Genomic DNA, 22,902 nt, shown 5'->3' with positions numbered 1-22,902 from the left:
GAACAACATACAAAATGGCGCAATCTGAAAGGAAGTGTGTGTGGGGGGGAGAAATCCAAGCTTCAGTTTTAACAAGATTTTCTTCTGCTCAGAAAGAGCTCCGAGGAAGCAGGAAGTATATCAATCCCCGCCTCTGGACATGCTGCTTTGTAATTGGCTGTGAGAGAAACCAACTTGCGTGCCCTGCACCTTGCCTTATGCATGGGGATTTCACTCGGGCTTGGCTCAGGGAAAGAGTTGGGTTGACAGAGGAATGGGAAGATCAGGACATTGTGAGGGCTGGCAGCGAGGTCATCTCTAATGGAGAGAAAACTCATGCAGAACTCCAAGAAACAACCGAGACAGACTGGGGGCGAACTTGAGTGAAAGTACCCATGCATAAACGACCAGAGTTACCGCCTGTTGAGCCTGTTGACTTCAATAGACTCAGAAGGGGGTAACTTTGCCTAGCATTCCACTGCAGAGGAAGGAGTACAAAGAGTTTTTCGATTGTATGGGATGGATGCCACACACACATTTTCTGATGGAAGCTCAAGGTTAGGTCTGTCCTTGACAAATTCCTTCCTTTGATTTTTTTTTTGCATGGAAGACACAGGATGGGGACAGAAGGCATAAATTTCAGCAAAAAAAGTGCAACATTTTAAGGTTTTTAAAATAAACTCTGCATCCAGGTTTCACAGTTCAAATGCTGGAAAAGTCGACACATTTTTAATTAGTATACCGAAGCAAACGCCTGGGGGGGTGTCTAACTCCACTTTATGTATCCTCTGAAGTCCTTAATTCCCCCCCTGAAAAAGCCACTGAGAAGAAGCAATTTGGCAAGGGAAAGTAGCAGAGAGGGGTTCATGATACCCATCCCCTCCAGTTTTTTTCAGGACAAATGTATGTCCAGAACCCTGGAGGCTATAGCGTGTGTGTGTGTGGTTTTTGAAGCACAGCAGCACCTGCCAATGTTAAGGACCCCCCTCTTCATGTCATGTCTCTGTTCCAAATAGCCCCATTCTGAGGCAGCTTTTCCTCAGAGTTTGGTTTCATGCATTTGCCCATCACCCAGAGAAAAGGCCCCTCGGGCCTGAGCCATAAGTACCAATGAGTAATGCAACATTTATTGAATTCTCTTTACTGATGATTTTTTTTTAAAAAAAGCATTCCTTGCAAATAAAGCCTTTTGGGGACCCTGAGGAAATAAATAAGCCTAAAACTGTAGTGCTGGAAACCTTTGTTCCACAAATAAAGAGATTTCTATATAGGAGTTCACCACCTCTGCCTCTGGGCCAGAGGCTGTGCTAAAATCTGGCTAGATCTCATCTCTGTCACATGTCACGTGGCTGTCTGTAAAATGGATTATGATACTATTTCACTGTCTACTGGTATGCAGAATTTTCTCCCTTCCGTATAGCATACATAAGAACATAAGAAAAGCCCTGCTGGATCAGACCAAGGCCCATCAAGTCCAGCAGTCTGTTCACACAGTGGCCAACCAGGTGCCTCTAGGAAGCCCCCCAACAAGACGACTGCAGCAGCATTGTCCTGCCCGTGTTCCACAGCACCTAAGATAATAGGCAGAATGAAAGTATGATAGTATTGCAGATTGATACCAGTAGAATGGTACATCTGTTCCTTATTTGTCCAGTGCTGTCTTCCACATCTGTCTGCATCTAACATACCTGCCTCAAGCAAGAAGGAGAAGGACTGGGGTTTTATCTATCTTATAGAAGTCTTTTAAATATTTGAACACGTTTGTGGTTGATCCATGGCTCTCTCTTCTCCCCCTCCATGTTAACCAAACCCGGCTCTTTTAGCCACCGTATGTCATTCAGTCGAAACCCTTTCATCATATCTGCTGGCTTCCTTTCAAGCATCTCATTCTTCTGTTTCTAATCTGAACAGCTCACTCAACTCCTGCTGCAGCCTAATCAAAGCCAAAGAGGCCTGTGTGATTAATTTTTATGTGTACCTTGTGTCTTTGCTCAAGGGGTCATGGGCGTATTCCTGCAACTAAGGAAGAGACCAAAGGAGTATTTGAGGCATGGATGCCCGTAGGTGAGCAGGAGATGCAAGAGAGTTTTGTGCTCACAAGGCTGCCTCTCCTGAGAGTTTATTTCTAGTGGCATTTGCCCTAAATGCTGGAAAGCAGGTGTAGAAAAGGTGAACATTCATTCAGGGGGTTCCTATATATTTTCCAAAACCACACGGCTATAACAAGGTAATGTAACAGAACACTTCCGCAGTGGTTATACTGATGCAAAAAGAGACCCCCCCCTTTAAACTCAACACTCCACATGTTTAATTAGTAATCATATTTGTATAGAGCAAGATTCGAGTCCAGTAGAGCCTTAAAGACCAACAAGATTTCCAGGGTATTAGCTTTCAAGAGCCAAAGCTCCTTTCATCAGATACATCATCACATGAACACCTGAAGCTGCCTTATACTGAATCAGACCCTTGGTCCATCAAAGTCAGTATTGTCTGCTCAGACCGGCAGCGGCTCTCCAGGGTCTCAGGCAGGGGTCTTTCACAGCACCTACTCGCCTGGTCCCTTTAACTGGAGATGCCGGGGATACTGACTTCAAAGGACCAAGGGTCTGATTCAGTATAAGGCAGCTTCAGGTGTTCATGTGAATATTAAGAATTTGGTTTTTCAGCTTGAGCAATACCTGTTTCTCACTCGCACTGAAATGAATCAAAATGCCATACAGCATTGCTTGGCACAAAATTATTTCCTTCGACTGGTTCCAAAAAACGACAGGAGCTGAGTTCCTTACTGGAAAAAAAACTACTTGGTAACGGGATCCTCTTGGAGCATCTTTTAATGAAGGGGGGAAAAAACTCTCCAAACATTTTCACTGGTGTCTTTTATTAAGTAATGCAAAATACAGTACTAATTATGACACTCCATGCATCTGAGACAATATAAATGCAAGCCTACAGAAAAATAGGTGACAAACCCTCAATTAATGTTGAGGTAGTGTACAGGGGCAGAGTAGAAACACAGCGGGACAGACAAACCAAAATATCCGTATGTGCATTCTTTTAAATTTCCCCCCCTCCTAAATACATCTGTATTAAATAACTTAGTGGGTCATTTCAGTTCCATTTAATTTAAAAATAGATTTATTTTTAAAATAACATCACCATTCTTGCACCGCACACCATCCACATTTTAAAAGAATCTTACAGGGGTTTGATTTGTCATTGTGATAAGGGGGTTTCTCTCTCTCTCTCTCTCTCTTTCTTACCCTTTTCCTCCAAGAGATTAGGCACAGGTGGCCTCATGCACAAAAAATAAATAAGAAACCTACTTGAAGGGGACAAAAAATGTCACTCAAAGCGCTTGAGAGTACTAAGGACAGTCTAATAAATACCATTTTGTTTATAAAAATATATCAGGGTATAAAAGTGGGCTCAGGGTTGGTATCCAAGATGGAAAAGTCATTGTGTGAAAAGTGCTGAGTAATGTTTTTCATCATAATTGGGGGATTTCCCCCCCTCCCCTTTAAAACAGTACCATTGTGAATATGAATATATATTGTATAATAACTCTGCTTTTCTCAGCCTACCGTACACTAGAAGTATCAAAGGTCATCTTTGTCATCGTCATTGTGGTCTGTCTCCTTATTGCAGCTTTGGAAGATGTTTAATTTAGGAGAGTCCCATACAGTTGTGCTTTTGTGAGACTGTCCTTCCGGCTCAAGCCGGTACTTCCAGTCCGTTGGAATTGCTGCTGTTTGCTATGAAGGCTTGAATGGCTTCCTTGATCAATGGAAGACTGATGGATCTCTGATGCCTCCATAGAACTCTGGTTGAGGGACTCGGCTGAACTGTTTGGGCTAACATCAACATACTCTCTTTTCAACACCGGGCTACCTTCAATACTTTTGCTACTGCACACCTGGACTGTGATTCTTTCATTTTTTTTGTCTCTCAATTCTTTTGTTTTGTACGAGGCCAGCTTGTCCTGTTTACAACTAGCACTGATGTCAATATTCAAGCCACCGTCTGTTCTCAGGAAGCAAGAGTCAACAAGCCTGCTTTGACACAGATCGTCTCCTTCCGAGAAGCTATCCGCTTTGTAACTGGCATAAATGGGACTTGACCGGCTGTCTGCTTTCTTTATTGGGCTCCTATAATACTGCTCTGAAAAGCTGCAGGGCGAAAGCCTGCCACTGTTTCTGTACGAATACGCCCCGATATCCTCAGCGCTCAGCTGCCTCCACCGTCCTGGCAGGTCCTCTTCGGACAGGTGGGTGTTCCTGCACTCGCTACGCATTTTCTGAGACGATAAAGCTTGCTGAGTTGTTATGGCCGAGAAATGATAAGGCTCACTTGAGTAAGGCGACATAGTCCTGGTGAAGGTTGGGGAGTCCTCGTTGTCGTCCGCCAGCTCCATGTGCTGAATGGATTTTGACTTGGCAAACCGCGGACTCCCCTGGTGGTCATAACCTGAAGATGGCTTTCTTTCAAACATCTCGTCACGGCTGCTCATATAAATCGCCTGCTGGGAGGCCGTCAGAGTGCTAGCCTGGGCATTCTCCTTCTCCTCCGACGTTACGCTGAAGCTGGAGTAAGAGCTAGATGTAGGTAAAGAGGTAACATATTCTGGGAAAGCTTCATGAGAGAAGCTGGAATGGAAGCCGTCTTCTTCCACAGTGCTGTCCGTGGAATTCTGGGACCTCAAAAAGCCAACGTCTTTAACCTGCATATCGACACTCTGTCTCCTTTCCCTTCTCCTCTCGTCGGGGCAGTAGAGGGCTGTATCGCTGCAGTAGATGTCCGACTTATACTGAGGCCTCGGGCCAAGCTTTCCCACTGAGTCTTGGAAGGCCAGGTCTCTAGCAGATGGGCTCGACAAGCGTGACGACAGGCTGTTGGGGTCAGGCTTTTCTAGCACTTTAGCGATGACGCAAGTTGGGATGTTGTCCGCAAATGATGTGTGACACAGAGGTACTGAAAGGCTGCACCCGTGCTTCTCCAGGTGGATGCTCACACGTTCCTGAAATTCAGATGGTAGCTGTAAAAGACAGAAGAAAGGAGGAGAAAGAGGGATGCAAATCAACTGGGTTTTGCCAGAGGGGCATTGTGGTCTAGACGCCACAGATACTGAAGCAGTTAGTATGGCTCTTGGAATGAAAATCCTGCAGAATATTTCCATTGATGGAATGGGCAGCATTTTTTTGCCAGTTTCCCGCCCCTGGTGCAGACCTCTAATTTCCCACTTGTGCTGTTTCTGGAAGTCTACCAGCCCCTAGGAGCAAAGGGTATTTTGGGCTGCAGTGGGAGAGTGGAAATTTTGGGAGTGATCCCACCCAAGGGAAATAACCTTCTAAGCACACTGGGATGCACTGTGGCTCAGGGGTAGAGCATCTGCTTGGTATGCAGAAAGTCCCAGGTTCAATCCATGACATCTCCAGTTAAAGGGACTAGGCAAGTGGGTGATGTGAAAGACCTTTGCATGAGACCCTGGAGAGCCACTGCTGGTCCAAGCAGACAATACGGACTTTGATGGACTGATAGTCTGATTCAGTATAAAGCAGCTTCATACGTTCATGTTGATTTCAGTGGAGTAAGGGTGTAAGTGGAGATACAATAAGTTTGACTTAGTGCGAGCAGTCTTCTCTTATCTTTCTGTTTGGGCAAGAGCTCCAGCATAGGCAGACATTTTATGCTGAATCCAACCCATGATATGCAATTGTATTGTAAGCTACCTTATTAATATTCTAATTTTGTAAAGTGGTTTCATTTAAATTAAAAAATTCTTAATTCCCCCCTACCTCTAAGACTAGCCATAACCTTAGCCCCGTAATCATAGCTCTAACCCTCTAATAGTGACTCTAAATCTCATTCTAACCCTAATCCTGTCAGCCTGACCCTAATCAGCTAACCCTAAGTGTAATTTGAACAAACCCTCCGAACTTACATTGTCTGTGCTTTTTATGTAGTATTACTGTACAACTCTACTGCCAAAAAGTGGCTTGCAGAAAAATGACTCATTACCATGACAAGTGTTAGTGAAATGTTTTGAGGGTAGAGGTCTTGTATTCAGCAGCCAGGCTTTAGTTCTTTTACTGAACAATTTTGCAGGAACAATGTGCTAATGGATGCAAATTCTAGCAGTTCATTTATCTCTCTGACCAGCTATTGCCAACTTAACGTTTAGCTACCAAACTAATTGAGTACGAAGAAGATGGAAGAAATAAAAACATATTTTGGTGTGGCAGGCAAATGTTTCCAGAGCCATTCAACATGGACCAATGTGCTGCGGTGAGCAGAAAATGCCCATAATTCCCAGTTTCCCCAGATATACTGTATGTGCACAGGGGAACAGGGCTGGAGAATGGATTTCTCCCCATTATCCCCATGGCTGTTGATAAGCAACCTGAAGCAGGAGGAAGAGAAGAAGGTCTTGTGTTTGGTTTGCGACCCCAACATGGGCTTGGCTCTGACGTCCCACAGACAGCAGTTATTTTTTTCCCATGACCCAGGGCCCAATTCAACGCTCCAATTAATTTTTCAGTCAACAGAAAAGTAACCAGTTATTCTGTCCCCCTCCCCCACCCCAAATCCCATTGTGAGATCCCAAAGGCTGTGGAAAGGCCAAAGATTTACCTCAGGAATCAACGCTTGGCTGATGGCTACTCTCTGCCCTCATGCCTGGTTAACTGAAATGTAATAACTTTGTGAACTGGTCAAATGGTGTGAACTGGTTTCAGGTCTCTTTACTAAACAACTTTATTTCATCAAGAAAGTTTATAGAAGTTACTGTCCTCCCCCCCCCCCCCCGATGTTTACCTCAAACGTTATCTGGAATTATTCCTTTCAGAAGCCACTAGGGCCTGTTTGACACTGGTCAAATGAGTGCTATCTCATTTTAAACAGTTTTTTTTAAACTCCCACTTTCACACCCATCCATCTTGTTGAACTGGCAATGAGGTGCTGACCAGTGTGGGCCAAGACTGTAAAACATAAAAGTGTCATTCCAAAATGGTAGTGCAGAAAGGGTGGCTTCTTTCTCCCCACCAAAACCCTTGTGTGGTTACCCAAATCATCCAGCAATCTCCACCCATACTGGCCATCCTTTGCAGTGGTGCTAACTGGCAGCCATTGTGATTTGGTGGTTAGAGGGTAAGAGTGGGACCAGAGAGAGGCAAGTTCAAATCCCCACTAAATCATGAAGCTCGCTGGGCGACTTTAGAGTGATCTCTCTCGATCACCCAATGCAGTTACTCTGTAAAGGACTTCACTGCCAAATACCTCCCAGTGTGGTTGTGAGAATAAAATTGGTGGATGGGAGAAACTACGACTGCCATCCTGAGCTCCCAGGATGAAGGGCAGGATTTTTTTTTTTTAAGCATACATCAAAAATACTCAGTATATGGAAAAGGCTGTTTCAGCATTACATTGCTTCAAACTGACTTCAGTGTTGGACATGTTACTTTATTTTAAATGAATTAATTGTTCCTGACAATGTAAAAAAGAGAGAAAGAGTGAGAGATCAGTAGCAGGCACTCTTCTAATTCTCCCTGTCTTTCTTGTCAAACTTTCCTAACAATCTGTATAAAGAAACATCGCTCTGTGTACATCATTAGCTTACTGATTGATAGTTGTAAGTGGTATGAGGAAGGGACAGAACAGAAATTAATAGTGCTTATCGGGCCCGCATCAAAATATGTACTTTTCCATTTCTGCTTAAGCAGCAAAGACCAGTTGAGAACAAGAAGCAGAAGTATCTCTGTTCTTGTCAGGAATTCTCCTGCCATTTCTCCTTGCCTAACCTCTCACCAGCAGTAGAGTTTTAAAAGGAGAGACCTCAAGCTTACGAAACTTTGCAAACTCAACCCAGAAGTGCGAAAGTGCAGGCTGCGTTTACTGAAGGATATGCATAATGTACTCTGATCAATGTATCCTCAGAGAAACCCATGCATTTATCATTGTTTCATATTTTGTAGGGCTGAGCCTTAATAAATGCTGGGGCTGAAATGAGCTCTAACTAAAATAAACCCCTATTCCACACATTCTTGCCTCAAGGCATATGGGACAGCTGCTTTATCATCTTAGAGGAGAAGTCAAAAATTCAGCCAAGGCCTGAGACTAGCCTACGAGGTAGCCAAGTCCTAGAAAGGAGGACTGCAGTTCACCATTTAAGAAGGAATGATCTTTTTTTTCCAACTTAAGTGGCTCTTCTGTTGGGAGGAAGGCTCCAAACCTTTGCTCAGTGAAATGGTAGGATACAGGCCGTGATCCTGTTGGGAATTCCCAAACAATTCCTTTTCTTACAAAACCCAGTCCAGCTATATGCTGCCTCAGCTCATCCCATTCCCCTAATTCAGAGCAAGATGGATGCTTCATTCTTCTGGGATCTGATCATCAGAGATACAGTATGATAATGCTTGCAATAATGGGTATAAATTATGGGCAGTAAGATACCGGCTGGACATTGGGAATTTTTTTTCCAGTGAGAGTATTTTAGCAGTGGAATCGGCTGCCTAGGGAGGTGGTGAGCTCCCCCTCACTGGCAGTCTTCAAGCAGACTCTGGATAAACACTTGTCAGGGATGTTTTAGGCTGATCCTGCCGTGAGCAGGGGATTGGACTAGATGGCCTGTATGCTCCCTTCTGACTCTATGATTCTAGTATTGTTTCTAAATATAACTCAATCAAAACTAGCAGGTACGGCAGGCTTGGCCGTAAGGAGCCCATTAAAGAATAGTGAAGATGCTTCTTCACCACCACAGAGTCTCAATAGCTTGGATGGCCCCTCCCAAGACTTTCATCTGGACCGTGAAGCTGATGAGTCCCCACAGGACTCCCTTCAGTGACATCCATTAGCTTGCCTTCTAGACGTCCTGATCTTGGATCCCAAGCCACACCCTTCTTCTTCATGCCTAAGTGAGTGCTGCCCTATATCCTAGCATGTTACTGATGCTCACTTAGACAAGAAGAAGAAGAGTTGGTGTTTATAGCCCACTTTTCTGTACCTTTAAGGAGTCTCAAAGTGGATTGCAATCACTTTCTCTTCCCCCCCACACAACAGACACCTTGTGAGGTAGGTGAGGCTGAGAGAGTTCAGAGAGAACTGCAACTGGCCCAAGGTCACCCAGCAGGGGTCATGTAGAGGATGGGGAATCAAACCCGGTTCATCAGATTAGAGTCCACCACTCATGTGTTGGAGTGGGGAATCGAACCCGGTTCTCCAGATTAGAGTCCGCCGCTCTTAACCACTACACCACATTGTCTCTCGCCAATTACTCTCCTTCCACCCTGGCTGTCCTCCTTACCCATTTTCCCCCACTGCTGTTTTCTGGTCCTTCCTTGACTACACATAGCCACAAACCCACCCATTTGGCTTTCTCCCTTCCCTGAAGAGCAGTAGCAGGCCACGGCCATCGCCACATTATTGCATTTCAGAGACATGCATTTTTGTTTACATTACCTCGGAAAGCTTATGCGCCCTGTCGTAATTCTTGCTACACTGGAGCAGCTGAGCAGCTAAATTGCAATCCTTTCTATAGAGCTCCTGCAAAAACAACACACAAGGATATATAAATTAAAAAACCCAAGGTTTACAGCCAGCAACTCAATCTGCATAGATCGCTATTCTGGGGAAGTGAAGAATATGTTTAATGTCTGAAAATTCAAGTAAGCCATTGATCCAGTCTGGAACTAAAAACTCCTGAACGGTCCAATAATGTAATAGTTGAAGGCTGTGGTCATGGGGAGCGGTGGCTTTATAATCTGATGATGGGAACTAACCTGACACAAGATTATCTTTGCTTTAAGGATGTCACCTTTTAACTAGGACCGCCAAGTTATTCACCACACATGAGAACAAACAGACAGATCTCTACTGAGCAAAAACCAAGTACTAGGTACTTGGGGTCAAAGTGGAAAAGTGATGTATTGATGCTTAAGAGACTCACTTAACACATCAAATGATACAGCAGATATGTACCAATCACTCAACGTACACTATCTAATATCAGCAAATAAGATTGGCGTCTGCAACATCAAGTGTCAATGAAAGGTGAGTCAATGCATTATTTACCACTGATGACACCCTTATAGTCTTCATCTATACTTAATAATTTATTCACTGACTTGAGTTTCATTGAGACATGGTGTTTGATGTTCATACTTATTCGTGGTGTTAATTATTGTCAGTGCCATCCTAAACCAGTGTGGTGTAGTGGTTGGGAGCGGTGCACTCTAATCTGGAGGACCGGGTTTGATTCCCTGATCATCCACATGAAGCCTGCTGGGTGACCTTGGGCTACACACAGTTCTCTCTGAACTCTCCCAGCCCCACCTACCTCACAAAGTGTCCGTTGTGGGGAGAGGAAGGGAAGGAGATTGCAAGCCTGTTTGATTCTCCTTAAAAGGTAGACGAAGTCGGCATATATAAAACTGACTTCTCTTCTTCTTCTAAGCAGAGTTACACCCTTTTACACACCCCTTTTATATTGTGGCTTCTCGAACCTGGTAGTTTTTTTTTTCTTCTTGTGCCAGTCATTTATCACACTAGTGGGCAAAGCAAAGAGGACATGTACAGTGCTATCCTAAGCAGAGTTACACCCTAACTCCATCAAAGTTAATGGGCTCAGAAGGGTGACCTGGCCTTAGAAGGCTGACATGGCCAAGCGCTCACTTAGGGTGGCACTGTAAGAATGATAATGAATGAATAGAATTATAGTAGGTTATAACATGAGTGAGCGCTTGCCCATGTCAGCTGCATAATCATGGGTATCTAGTAACACAGTAGACAGAATTGGAAAACAGGCCACTAATACCACTAGGGTTTGGAACCTACAGATGCTAATTTTCTGCCCCTAAGCATTTCTCCCCTGCTCTAATCTAGCTGATTATAATGTGTGTTGTGCCTCTGCATCCTGAGTTCCTTTTTTGCAACACCCCTCCTGCCTTCTAACGGGGATATAAGGACTCAGAGATCTCCATTCAACACTTATGTGATGAAGGAAGCTTTGACTCTCGGAAGCTTATATCCCAAAAATCTTGTTGGTTTCTAAGGTGCTACTGGACTCGAGGGGAGGGAAGGCAGCATGGTATAGCCCGATCTCGTCAGATCTTGGAAGCCAAGCAGGGTCCGCCCTGGTTACTATTTGGATGGGAGACCACTAAGGAATACCAGGGCTGCTATGCAGAGGAAGGCACTGGCAAACCACCTCTGTTAGTCTCTTGCCTTAAAAACCCCATGAGGGGTCACCATAAGTTGGCTGCGACTTGACAGCACTTTACCCACACACACTGGACTCGAATCTAGCTCTTCTACTACAAAACAGCATGGCCACCCTCTGAGACTGGTTTGGATCAGGTATCTTGTTTCCACTCACACTACTCTTTGTCAGTTGTGGAGGTAATCTCTCACTGTGGAGGACATTCCTCTGGCTCTGGGTACTTTTCAGCTCCTTGAAAGTCTGGCATGAGTGGAAGCATCCAGCACCAAAGGAATGTACTGTGGCTGTATCTGCAATGGATGAAGAGGAACCCTTGCAGAAACGAGGTGTAGGATTCCAGTCACTGTCATTATGATCTCTTTCACCCAATAATTTCAGTTTTCTGAGTGGCAATGCAAGGAAATCAATAACACACAGTAACACAAAACGAATTGACTATATTTAAAAGACAAACAAATGGTTATTTGCAAAATAAGCGTTTGTGAGAAAAAAGGAGCTTCTTGATGCAACAAAGAGAAGGATGCTGTGACTCAAGGTCACTTGAACAGATAATTCTGCCGTCACAGAAAAGATGGACAAAGTCATTTTTTTACTACTTGTGTTTGGTACAGCTCCCAAACTATGAAGAGTCCCTAAAAATATAAATGGGAAGCATCTTTAGTGGAGAACCTTCAGATGCAGACAAGACCTCTCGTTTTGCCCAGTTGCCTGAATACCTCTGACAAATTTGGCTGATTCCAAAGGAGTAACAAATTCAAGGCACTGAATCCAGTTCTTCATAAGAAATATTTTTTTAAAATCTGCACGAAGAGCTAATAACAGATTGTGACCCAAAATGATGTCATGTCACCTCTCAAGTCTGTGGTAGGGGCAGATTTTGTTCTGCTCAGGCTAACTCGTGTACCAAGCCATCCCAAGCTCAAAAGACGATGTAAAAAACGGAACACCGATGCTGGGAACCTGCAGCGCTGTCTGAATTAAACCCTTGCCATGGACGGCAAGTGACGTGAATGGTCAATAGGCCACGTATTGACTACAGGGGAATGGGTTCCACCACTGGGCACGGAACGAGCATGGAAGTATGAGTTTCCCAATTCCAGCTCAACTCCTTCTATGGGAGGGCAAAAACTTATTGATAGGCAACATTCAACAAAGTAAAAAAGGAAATAATTATGATGAATGGAAAGTTGCCTCTCTATTTAAGTATTTGAAGGGCTGTCACTTAGAGGAGGGTAGGGAGCTGTTCCTTTTGGCAGCAGAAGATAGGACTTGCAATAATGGGCTTAAATTGAGGGTGGAAAGGTACCGGCTGGATATTAGGAATTTGTTTTTTACAGTAAGAGTTGTTTGACAGTGGAATCAGCTACCTAGGGAGGTGGTGACCTCCCCCTCACTGGCGGTCTTTAAGCAGCGGCTGGACTTTATGCAGAGGCTGTACTTGCGATCCCATGGGCAAACGGCTCCCTGGGAAAAGGTAAACCAATAGGCATGTGAACAGGCATGTGACCGGGCGGAGCACTAAGAAATAGGCGCAGGAAGGGGCGGGGAGAGCAAGGGACGTCGCCATGATGTCACTCCCTGGCACCCACCCTGCGCTGCAGTCCGGGCATGGCCGCGGGAGGCCACGGGAAGACGGAAAAGAGCCGGCATGGGAAGGGTGAGTGAGGCACCCTCCCCCTCCCTCCCGCGGAACCTCTCTTTCCCCAGGAGCCTGCCCGAAGACATAGCAACAAGCGACCTGGTTATTCAGGTTGCCTCTCTTGTCATGGATGCTCTAGGCTAATCCTGCATTGATCAGGGGGTTGAACTAGATGGCTTGTATGGCCCCTTCCGACTCTATGATTCTATCATTCTAGGGCCTCATATGTCTCGATTCATTAAAGAATTGTTACTTTTCATGTCACCCCTGAAGCCTGAATTCCAGAAAAACAAGAACTTTTGTTATGGCAACTTGGTGAGGCAGAACAGGTGTGAGTAAAACACTTCAGCTGCTTATTTGCAAAAAAAAAAAATGTTTTTGACGTAATCTGCTCAACACATCCATTACAGGCAGCATTCTTTCATATGTAGCTTGGTTGGCAGCAATTTCCATAACGGCTCAAAATTAACTTAGCTCAATACATTTTCATTGGTAAGGCCATCACAGTTTTTGTTTGCAGATACAGTCTGAAATGGCTTGCTTGAATATACCACGGAGTGAAAATCCCCTTCCCTCTGGGGGGCCTCAGATTTATCTAAGCATATAATGCGCCCAAAAGATGACAAAGAGAAATCAAAAGAAGCCTCGAGCCGAGGACCAAACACATTCTGTGTGGCCCTCGAAGGACAGATTGATGCTATTTACAGCAACCAGGATTGCTGCCGGGAAACATTCAACAGAGTAACAAAGGAAATAATTATGATGAATGGAAAGTTGCCTGCGGCACATGTTTGCTGGGCCCAAATGCTCTCATTTATCATTTGTGCCAATAATACTTTTAGGCTTGAATCACACATGCAATCAGCTTTAGGGTAGCTTCTTGAAAATGAGTCAGTTAAGAGCTTACTTCCTACCTATGCTTGCCACAAAAAATGGCAATAGGAAATGTTTGAATGATCCCAACTATATGCCTCACATGCATTTGCTTGGCAGCTTTGTGCAGTCATGGAGCAATTAACAGTGGTGGGTGAATATCCTTCATATTTAGAAAGCATCCTACCAGTGCAGTCCTAAGCAGAATTGTGTGTGTGTTAAGTGTGTTAAGTGCCATCAAGTCGCTTCTGACTCATGGCAACAGGTTCATTTGGAAGATAGCCACCACTGCTAAATGCCACTGCTGGACCCAAAGAGAACCTTCATATTCAAAAGGAGTTATTTGTTGGGGCAACAAGAGTTGAAGTCCTTGGCCTCCGTGCCCTACTTGTACGCTTTTAGGGGGCATCTGGCTGGGCACAGGATTCTAGAACTGATGGATCATCAGTCTGATTTATCAGGGCTCTTCTTACATTCTTATGTTGTGGGTGAGGGTTACCAAAGTAGTTTTGGTGATGCCTACCATGGGCAAACAAGAGAAACTGTGAGAGCCTAGGGAATAATTCTGCACAAATAATTTGTCTCATGGAGCAGCCTTCCTGTGGTTGTGTTTCCCAGCAACCACCATACTATTTATCATGTGTCAGTCAGCCAGTCCATAAAGGCCTTGCAACGGTGCCCCTCCAAGCTAAACAGCTAGACTGTTTCAGGTGGGCAGCTGTGTTAATCTGTAGCAGTGGAACAAAATTCAAGTCCAGTATCCCTGGAAAACAAAATTCTCAATTTTTCTAAATTGTGGGGAGGATGTCGTGAACTTTTTAGGTGCCATCGCTTTCTGGATTTGTTTTTAGATTTGTCTAGATTTGTTTATGGACCTATTAGATTTCAAATTCTATCATGGTTTATATATTTATGAATAAATTGTTAAATCTGTATTCATTTTAGGATGTGAGTCACTGTGAGCCCTGCCTAGGTGGGGGGAGGACGGGATATAAATATGATTAAACAAACGAACAAAAGCTTTGACTCACAAAAGCTTATATCCTGGAAAACTTTGTTGGAGGAGGAGAAGACGAAGAGTTGGTTTTTATATGCCAACTTTCTCTGTCACTTAAGGGAGAATCAAACCGGCTTAAAATCACCTTCCCTTCCTCTCCCCACAACAGACACCCTGTGAGGTAGGTAAGGCTGAGAGAACTCCGAGTGACTAGCCCAAGGTCACCCAGCTGGCCTTATGTATAGGAGTGGGGAAACCAAACTGGTTCACCAGATTAGCCTCCGCCGCTCATGTGGAGGAGTGGGGAATCAAACTCAGTTCTCCAGATTAGAGTCCACTGCTCTTAACCACTACACCATGCTGATGAAGAAGGAGAAGTAGTAGTAGTGTTGGTTTTCATATGCTGATTTTCTCTACCTTTTAAGGAGAATCAAACTGGCTTACAATCTCCTTCCCTTCCTCTCCCCACAACAGATACTTGTGAAGTCGGTGGGGCTGAGAGAGTTCTGAGAGAACTGTGAGTAGCCCAAAGTCACCAGATTAGAGTCATGTGGAAGAGTGGTGAGTCAAACCTGATCCCCCAGATTAGAATCCACCGCTCTTAACCACTACACCACGCTGGCTTTAAGCCACGCTACTGCACTCAAAATTCTGTTTGAAACATCTTATGGATAAGTTGAAAATCAGCCTGAGGGATAATGTTTGGAAACTATGCCTTCTCTATGGCAAAAGTGCCAAAAGTCAAGCAAGCTCTTGACCTTTTTTTTTTTTAGGGGGGGGGGACTCTTCAGAAAAACTGTAGATTTAGAAGTAGTGGAGCTGTCAGCGAACAAATCTAATTGAACTGGAAAAAGTGCTTCAGGTGGGGGCGGTTTGGAGTTGGGAAACAGAATGGGGAGGAAGCACCTAACTCTAAATTGCTTCGATCCCCCCCCCCAATAGCATTGCCCTGCAGTATTTTAAATATGCTTTATCCTTTCCAAACACATGTTCACCACTGCAGGCGAGCCACAGAGAATGTGATTATGCACTTGCTACCTCCTCCGCTCCAAAGTGCCCACTTTTCAAAGGGCTGTTGGGGCTACCAATGCATGGCTTTATGTACAATCTATATTTTGAACATAATAGCACTTAATATACGAAGTTTAACTTTGGCTGGAGCACGCTGACTCTCAGAGACAGACCCAAGACGTTCCAGTGCCTGGGGCAGGAAATCCAGAATGGTACCTTCAACAAAGGTAAAAATATAATATGCTAAATAATGTAATTTTCTGCCCATAAATAGTACCCTAAGATCAGGTTCTGCTGGAGGTGGGCTACCTCCTCCTGCCTAATGGAAGGGCTAACTCAAGACTATATGCAGAAAAAAAGCATGCTTTGCACAAGTGGAAAATAGACAACGTAGAGCTTGGTATGGACTTGTTAGGAACATACAGCTATTACTGCTCTAGGAATATGGTCAAATGCATGTTCCCTACATGCTCCTATAATTATAGGATTAGAAGAAAACCCTTTAAAAGTAGCCGCTGAGGCAGCTCGGTGGAGTAGTTCAAATGGAGTAACTAATAATAGTGAGAGACATAACTCAGCATTTCTGATCCAGTTACCCGCAATTTCATACTCTTGTTTTTGTGCATGACCATGACAAACGTCTGCAATTCAATACTTACATTATCTTCGGACAATTTATCAATTGTCACCTTGGCTTCTATTAAGTGGTTATTGAGGGCCATTATTTCATGGCTTAAAGCTCTTTTTTCCTCTTCGTAATGTTGACCCTGTGTGTGAAAACAATTCAGTCAATGTTTATTTCCCCCCCTGAAGACATGACATTGAATATTGTTTTCCAAGCCAAAGAGAAACATTATTTCACCCCTTTCCAAATACTTTACCAACTACTTTTACTTTTTTACTAAATAAAAGATCGTAGGAACAAACAGCCCAGACTGGAAAATGAAACTTTGACTCACTTGGGGCAATTTCACCAGCGAAGGTAAAATTGGATGTAACTTAAATCAGCCTGTAACAAGTATGTAGAACCCTACCTTGGCAAGAAAGTACACTAGGGTCATTTATGCATGGGTATTTGGACTCCCGTTTTCCCCGTCAGACTCGGTTGTTCCTTTGAGTTCTGCATGAGTTTTCCGTCCATTAGAAATGACCTCGCTGCCAGCCCTCACAAATCCCGGGAATTCCTGTTCCTCTGTTAATCTGATTCTTCCATCTCCCCTGAGCATAGCCCGGGTGAAATCTCCATGCATGCATAAGGCAAAGTGTGGAACACAGAAGCTTGGTTTCTCTCACTGCCAATTACAAAGCAGTGTGTAAAGAGGCGGGGATTCAAATACTTCCTGTATAGACTTCACTAGAATTAATTAAATTAAAGGGAGCTAGGATGGAAAACTGAGCTTGAGAACATTTTCTTTACCCCCCCCAGAAAAGCAATTTCTTATTGGAACAGACATAACAAAAAGAAAACATAGCTTCTCCAAGGTAGGGCTGTAGGAATTTAATTATGTGGGCCAACTTGAACACATTTCTGTGTCTTCAAAGAGACACCATCTCTCCCCTCTTCTTTTGTATATATGCCATTATTTTAGCCTTTTCTTCTCCATTTTAAAAACCTCTACAGGTGCTTATATTCCCACTAGCAACAAGTTTCATCTCCTTAGGTAAGGAGATCCTCACATTTGAGAGGTGAAGAGGTTATATGAAGATTTACTTCTGCCAAATAGATCCACGGGTTATTTTAAATCTCTCACTATTTTTCCTTCATACTTGTTTGAGGTAAATGTAGCTCAACCTGAGGCTCAGGTCCAATTAAATTTTAAACCGATACTGATGAAGTTCAAGGTGGAACCTCCACTGATGCAAGAGGAAGGCTCCTTGGCCCAAAGGAAGCTGCCACTTGGAGAGGCCTGGTAGAGCCAGTAGTTCTTAGAAGGATGGAGCTCTTCTTACTAAAGTATATAACACATGAAAGCATGAAGCCACCTTATACTGAATCAGACCCTTGGTCCATCCAAGTCAGTATTGTCTATTCAGACCGGCAGTGGCTCTCCAGGGGCTCAGGCAGAGGTCTTTCACATCACCTAGTCCCTTTAACTGGAGATGCCAGGGATTGAACCTGGGACCTTCTGCATGCCAAGCAGATGCTCTACCATTGAGCTATGGCCCCTCCTCCAACAGACTATGTAGTTTATCCCTAAGATTAAGGGAAAGGAAAGGAAGGTCCATTGGTTCGGCCATGGAATTCACAGGATGACCACAAGCACACAGAGCACTCTTGGATCACAGTTATAGTCACATCTTCTCTCCCTAAGATTTCCAACTCCAGGCTGGGGAATGCCTGGAGCCTGGGAAGGGTGGGGTTTGGTGAGCAGATGGACCTCAGTAGGGTACAATGCCATAGAGCAGGGGTGTCGAATTCAATTGTTGCGAGGGCCGGATACAACATAAATTCAGCTTGGTTGGGCCGGGCCATGCCTCGCCAGCCCAGATTGAGAGTGGGGGGTGGGGGTGACTGCCTCGGCTGGTTTGCAAGCTGGATAAAAGGTCCCAAGTGGTTGGATCTGTCCTGCGGGCCTTATGTTTGACACCCCTGCCATGCAGCCTACCCCCCAAAGCAGCCATTTCCTCCAGGGGAAATGGATCTCTGTCATCTGGAGATCAACTTTAATTCTGGGAAATCTCCAGGTCCCACCAGGAGGTTGGTAACCCTACCACTTGCCCACCTTTCTGTGATTCCGGTTATAAAAATCTCTGAAAACATTCTCCACACCCTATGAACCTGATGAAGTTAGCTCTTACTCATAAAAGCCGCTCTGAGCTAGGTTTGTCCAGGAAAGGGTGGCCTATAAATCTAATCACCACCACCACCACCACCCCCATCCCCATCCCCACCACCATCGTGGGATAAACTTTGTTGGGCTCTAAAGCACCCTAGACTCCTGTTTTGTTTTGCTGCAGGAGACTACTAACACGGCTACCCCTTGTGAAACAACATCATAATGTTCCTCTTACAATACACTGATTCCCTCCAGATCATAGAATGCCCTCCCTTTAAACACCACCGAGATAAATGGATCACCCCCATATTGGCGAGAATTCCTGCCCCCATAACAAGAGGCAAAATAGTCCCCTTTTTGCTGATGGATAGAGATCCAAATATAACATTGGCCATGGCCAAATTTCTCTCCATCATATTTTCCTCTAAGAAATAACTGCTCAGGACCTATGGGTCTAGGGTTGCCAGGTGCCTCCTTTCCTCCGGCGGGAGGCTTTCCTGTGTAATCGTGTGTGCCGAACCGGAAGTGCCTCCTCGCAAGGGGCCTTTACCTGTTAGTTTGAGTGGTAAAGCGGCCCTTTACCACTCAAACTAAGAGGTAAAGGCCCCTAGCAGGGCGGAACTTCCGGTTCTAAACCGGAAGTGCCGCACACCATATGCATGCACACGTGCACGTTTGCCTGCAGACCCTCAGGTGGTCGGCAGGCAGAGGGGTAAATGGCCGGGGGTTTGCCTGCCACCAGCGGGCACCTGGCAACTAGGCTTACCAGGTCCTGTTGGTCCATGGGCGGGAGGTTTCTTGGAGCATGTTGTGCACGCATGCACCTGGCATGATGCGCCTGGGCGCCCGCGCGTCTTCATCACTTCATCACTTTACTCGGAAGTGTTGCGGACGCTCTATCAATCTGGGCCGAAACTCTGTGGAAACCACAGAGTTTTGACCGAAGTTGCTAGAGCGTCCATGTCACTTCCGGGTAAACCCAGAAGCGACGTAGGCTCGTTGTGTGTGCACGCGTGCACGTGGTGCCCGCCGGCCCTCAGCTGGTCGGCGGGAAGCCCGGTGGATTGGCGGGATTGTACCCGCCACCACCGGGCACTTGGCAACCCTACTGGCAACCCTATATGGGTCATAGGCGCAAAGAAGGAAAAGTAAATATTACCTCCAGATCTTTGCTTGGAGCAGCGCTCCCAGCATTCAGAACTTCAACCCTGCCTCTCCTTTCTCACTTATGTTTATTACAACAAAACATGAATGATTAGCTGTAATAGGTATACTAGACTAGGCTTCAGCCTCCCAAATGCCTCATGTGTACCAGTATAAACACAGACTTCCATCATTGTCTTCCCTGCATCATTTGACAACTGACAGCTATGGGAGCCATTTATCTTGTGGGCCCTGAACAAAAATCAAGGTTAATTGTCTGCCCACGAGAAGAGCCCAGGACAGTGATAAACGGGGATGGTAAAAATCGAAAAAGGGGTGACACGCACACATTAAGGCAGCTCGGGGGTGATTTCAAAACACATCAACACATGCTCTTTTGGTTTAGTACTCCCTCTGCACAAAATATCCAGGATGAAATTTGCTTTGTGGTTATCAACAACACAACTTGTTATGTGGGTAAAGCACGTTGCTTCTTTTCCCAAACAAATTTACAAGTGGGGGTGGGGGTCAAAAATGTTATAGACATTTGGTTGGCTTCCAGTTTTTACACACACACACAGAAAGAAAACTTGTCTCGTTTCAATTCCCAGGGGAGAAGACGAAAGAATAGAAATATAATTAGAGAATTAGTAAATGATGTCTGAACAAACTAAGATGTGAAAGAGGGCATTAACTGCCTATACAACAAGCAGGTCTGAAGGACCAGCAAAGATTAAACTGAGTGAACACTCCCTTCAATACTGACAGATGAGAAAACCAAACCTGCAGTGTAGGGGCACTTTCCTCTAACGCAGAGCCATTTTCTTGCTATTACTGAGTCATTTTCCAGGCCTCAGCCAGGTCATTTCTACTGTCCAAGCACAGACATGTTAACAATTCTTTCTGCCCTTTCTAGAAGCACATTTTAAATCCTGTCTTTCACGCACGAAACTCAAGGCGGGGTATATCAAAGGCACTGATCAGATCCACCCTAACTTCAGCATGGTGGCCGAATCTTGTGAATGCATGTATCCCCCTTATACTGAGTTAGACCATTGGTCTATCAAGGGCAGTATTGTCTACTCTGTCTGAAGAAGGAGAGTTGGTTTTTATATGCTGACTTTCTCTACCTTTTAAGGAGAATCAAATTGGCTTACAATCTCCTTCCCTTCCTCTCCCCACAACAGACACCCTGTGAGGGAGGTGGGGCTGAGAGAGCTCTTAATAGAACTGTGACTAGCCCAAGGTCACCCAGGTGGCTTCATGTGTAAGAGAGGGGAAACCAACCCGGTTCACCAGATCAGAGTCCGCTGCTCATGTGGAGGAGTGTGGAATAAAATCCGGTTCTCCAGTTTAAAGCCCATCGCTCTTAACCACTACACCACTCTGGCTCTCACAAGTTACTCTCCTCTCACCCTGGCTGTCCTCCTTACCCATTATTCCCCACCGCTGTCCTTTGGTCCTTCCTTGACTACACACAGCCACAAACCCACCCATGCTTGGGTCTCCTGACATTTTTAGTTTTATTTAAAAGCAACAGTGTGGGCTCCGAACTGGGTTGGGTCTACCTCTGTGGTCAAGATTCTTTAAAACCATACCTTATCCTATACTGTTTGCCCAATAATTTTTTAACCCACTTTTAATCTCAGACTATCAAAGTAAATACATTAACTATATTTATACAAATCTCCTGATTTGCTGTTTGCCCCAGGTAAGAAGGCCTACACATGTCAGCTGTATGATTTTACCAGTGGGGCAAAGTGCAGTTGTGGGTGGGAAGATTTAGACGGGGAAGGTGCATAGTAGAAAAGGATTAACCCCACACTCTTCCAGTGCAATGGCTCTGATATAATTTGCCTCCCCCCTGATTACTTCTATATAATTGTTAAGATGCCGGGAGATCTGATCAAGGTATGCTCATTTTCTCTCTTGCTTCCTTCTTCGGGCCCACTACAAGTATGTCACTCAGGTGACATACATATACAATATTGCCATGCTATGTTACTTGGGGGGAAGGTCATTATTTGGGCGGAACTGGATGATCTCTAGGTACGCCTGCCCCAAAATTCTGGCCAAATCTATTTAAAAATTTAAACGGCATATTCGAACCTTGGAGAAGACTGATTCTGTTCCTTTTGCGCCAAGCTATTTAGAGACTTTCTCATAAATATTTGCATAGACTTTTGTCAAATAATGGGAGATTGCAGAACAAATCCTAATCATGTTAATTTGTGTCAGCAAACAGAGCAAAGCAACAAAACGCGCTCGGGGGCTGTGAGCAGGAATTGTGAACCGTTCGGCATCGGTACAGCAATCTGCGGACTGAACCGTGCGTAATGGCTGCATATTTAGGACACGCAGGCAAGCATCAAAAACAAACTGTTTGCGTGTCATCCCCTAGTCTCAACAGCAATCTCACGAGGGACTAAAAACATGCTATGTTATCCCAAGAAGAAAACAATTCCTTCTCTGGCTGACCCCTTCCCGCTGCACTCCTTTCGAAAATTTCATTTAATCCGAGGGGAAGAGCGGAAGGGTTTGGCCAAAACTTGCTGGCAATCATTGTTGGACAATTCCCAGCCTTTAAGAGCTCCTGGCTAGAATTCCCATAAACCTGCTAGACCATTGGCAAGAAGATTCTCTCTGACCCTAATTCTCAGAGACATCTGAAACCATTCCAAGCTTTGGTGATTAAGGCTAGTTCAGCACCAATTAACTAAAAAGAATATGGAGCTCAGTAGACTGGGTTCCTTGCAGCTGTACACTTAGTGAAATAAGCTTGCGGTATTGGTTAAGGAAGGCAATAATACAAAGCAATACTTGTCCTCTGATTTTTAACGTGTGTTCCTTAAATAGTGTGTCCCATATGTCAGCAGAATTCTGTTGGCACCTCTCTTTTATCTACACTTGTGAATGCCCCAGTGATTCAAGCAGCCCCTGGGATATTTGGATAAACAAGGTCACGTTGTACTGCCTTTCTGTTTGCATGAATGGTGAGTTTATCATGGAATATAGTCTGATGCATGCACAATGTTTGCATTGCGGCACTTCAAAACACTTTGGTGGGGAAGGAAGACTCAGAACCTTTAGAGATGAGATTCTTGCTTGGAAAAATAAGGCGTTCCTGCTACATCCTCTAACACTGAAAAATGCTGAGAGAATACGGAAGCAAACGCTTGTTAGATATACAGTATTCAAGGTGTGTGTTGGTGTGGTGATCACCAATCATCCAAACATACGCTACCGGGTGGTGGGGGTGGGGGACGGGGACGGG

General features: G+C 44.7%; 1 protein-coding gene across 2 annotated transcripts in view; it reads right to left on the bottom strand.

Annotated features, from left to right (window-relative positions):
* Nucleotides 1-2,837: 2,837 nt before the first annotated feature.
* Nucleotides 2,838-22,902, bottom strand: part of BEGAIN (brain enriched guanylate kinase associated) — a 253,236-nt gene continuing 233,171 nt past the window's right edge. For both annotated transcript variants that reach the window (XM_056851442.1, XM_056851443.1), the window contains 3 exons: nt 16,368-16,475; nt 9,430-9,513; nt 2,838-5,011 (listed from right to left, as the gene is read on the bottom strand). In XM_056851442.1, the coding sequence (XP_056707420.1) occupies nt 3,638-5,011; nt 9,430-9,513; nt 16,368-16,475 (1,566 nt within the window). In that variant the 3' untranslated portion in view covers nt 2,838-3,637. The remainder of the gene's footprint in view (nt 5,012-9,429; nt 9,514-16,367; nt 16,476-22,902) is intronic.

This window comes from Euleptes europaea, chromosome 6, assembly GCF_029931775.1.
Source record: "Euleptes europaea isolate rEulEur1 chromosome 6, rEulEur1.hap1, whole genome shotgun sequence".
Classification (NCBI taxonomy): domain Eukaryota; kingdom Metazoa; phylum Chordata; class Lepidosauria; order Squamata; family Sphaerodactylidae; genus Euleptes; species Euleptes europaea.
The sequence above is the reverse complement of the archived record's forward strand: the minus strand, read 5'-3'. Positions and strand labels throughout refer to the sequence as shown.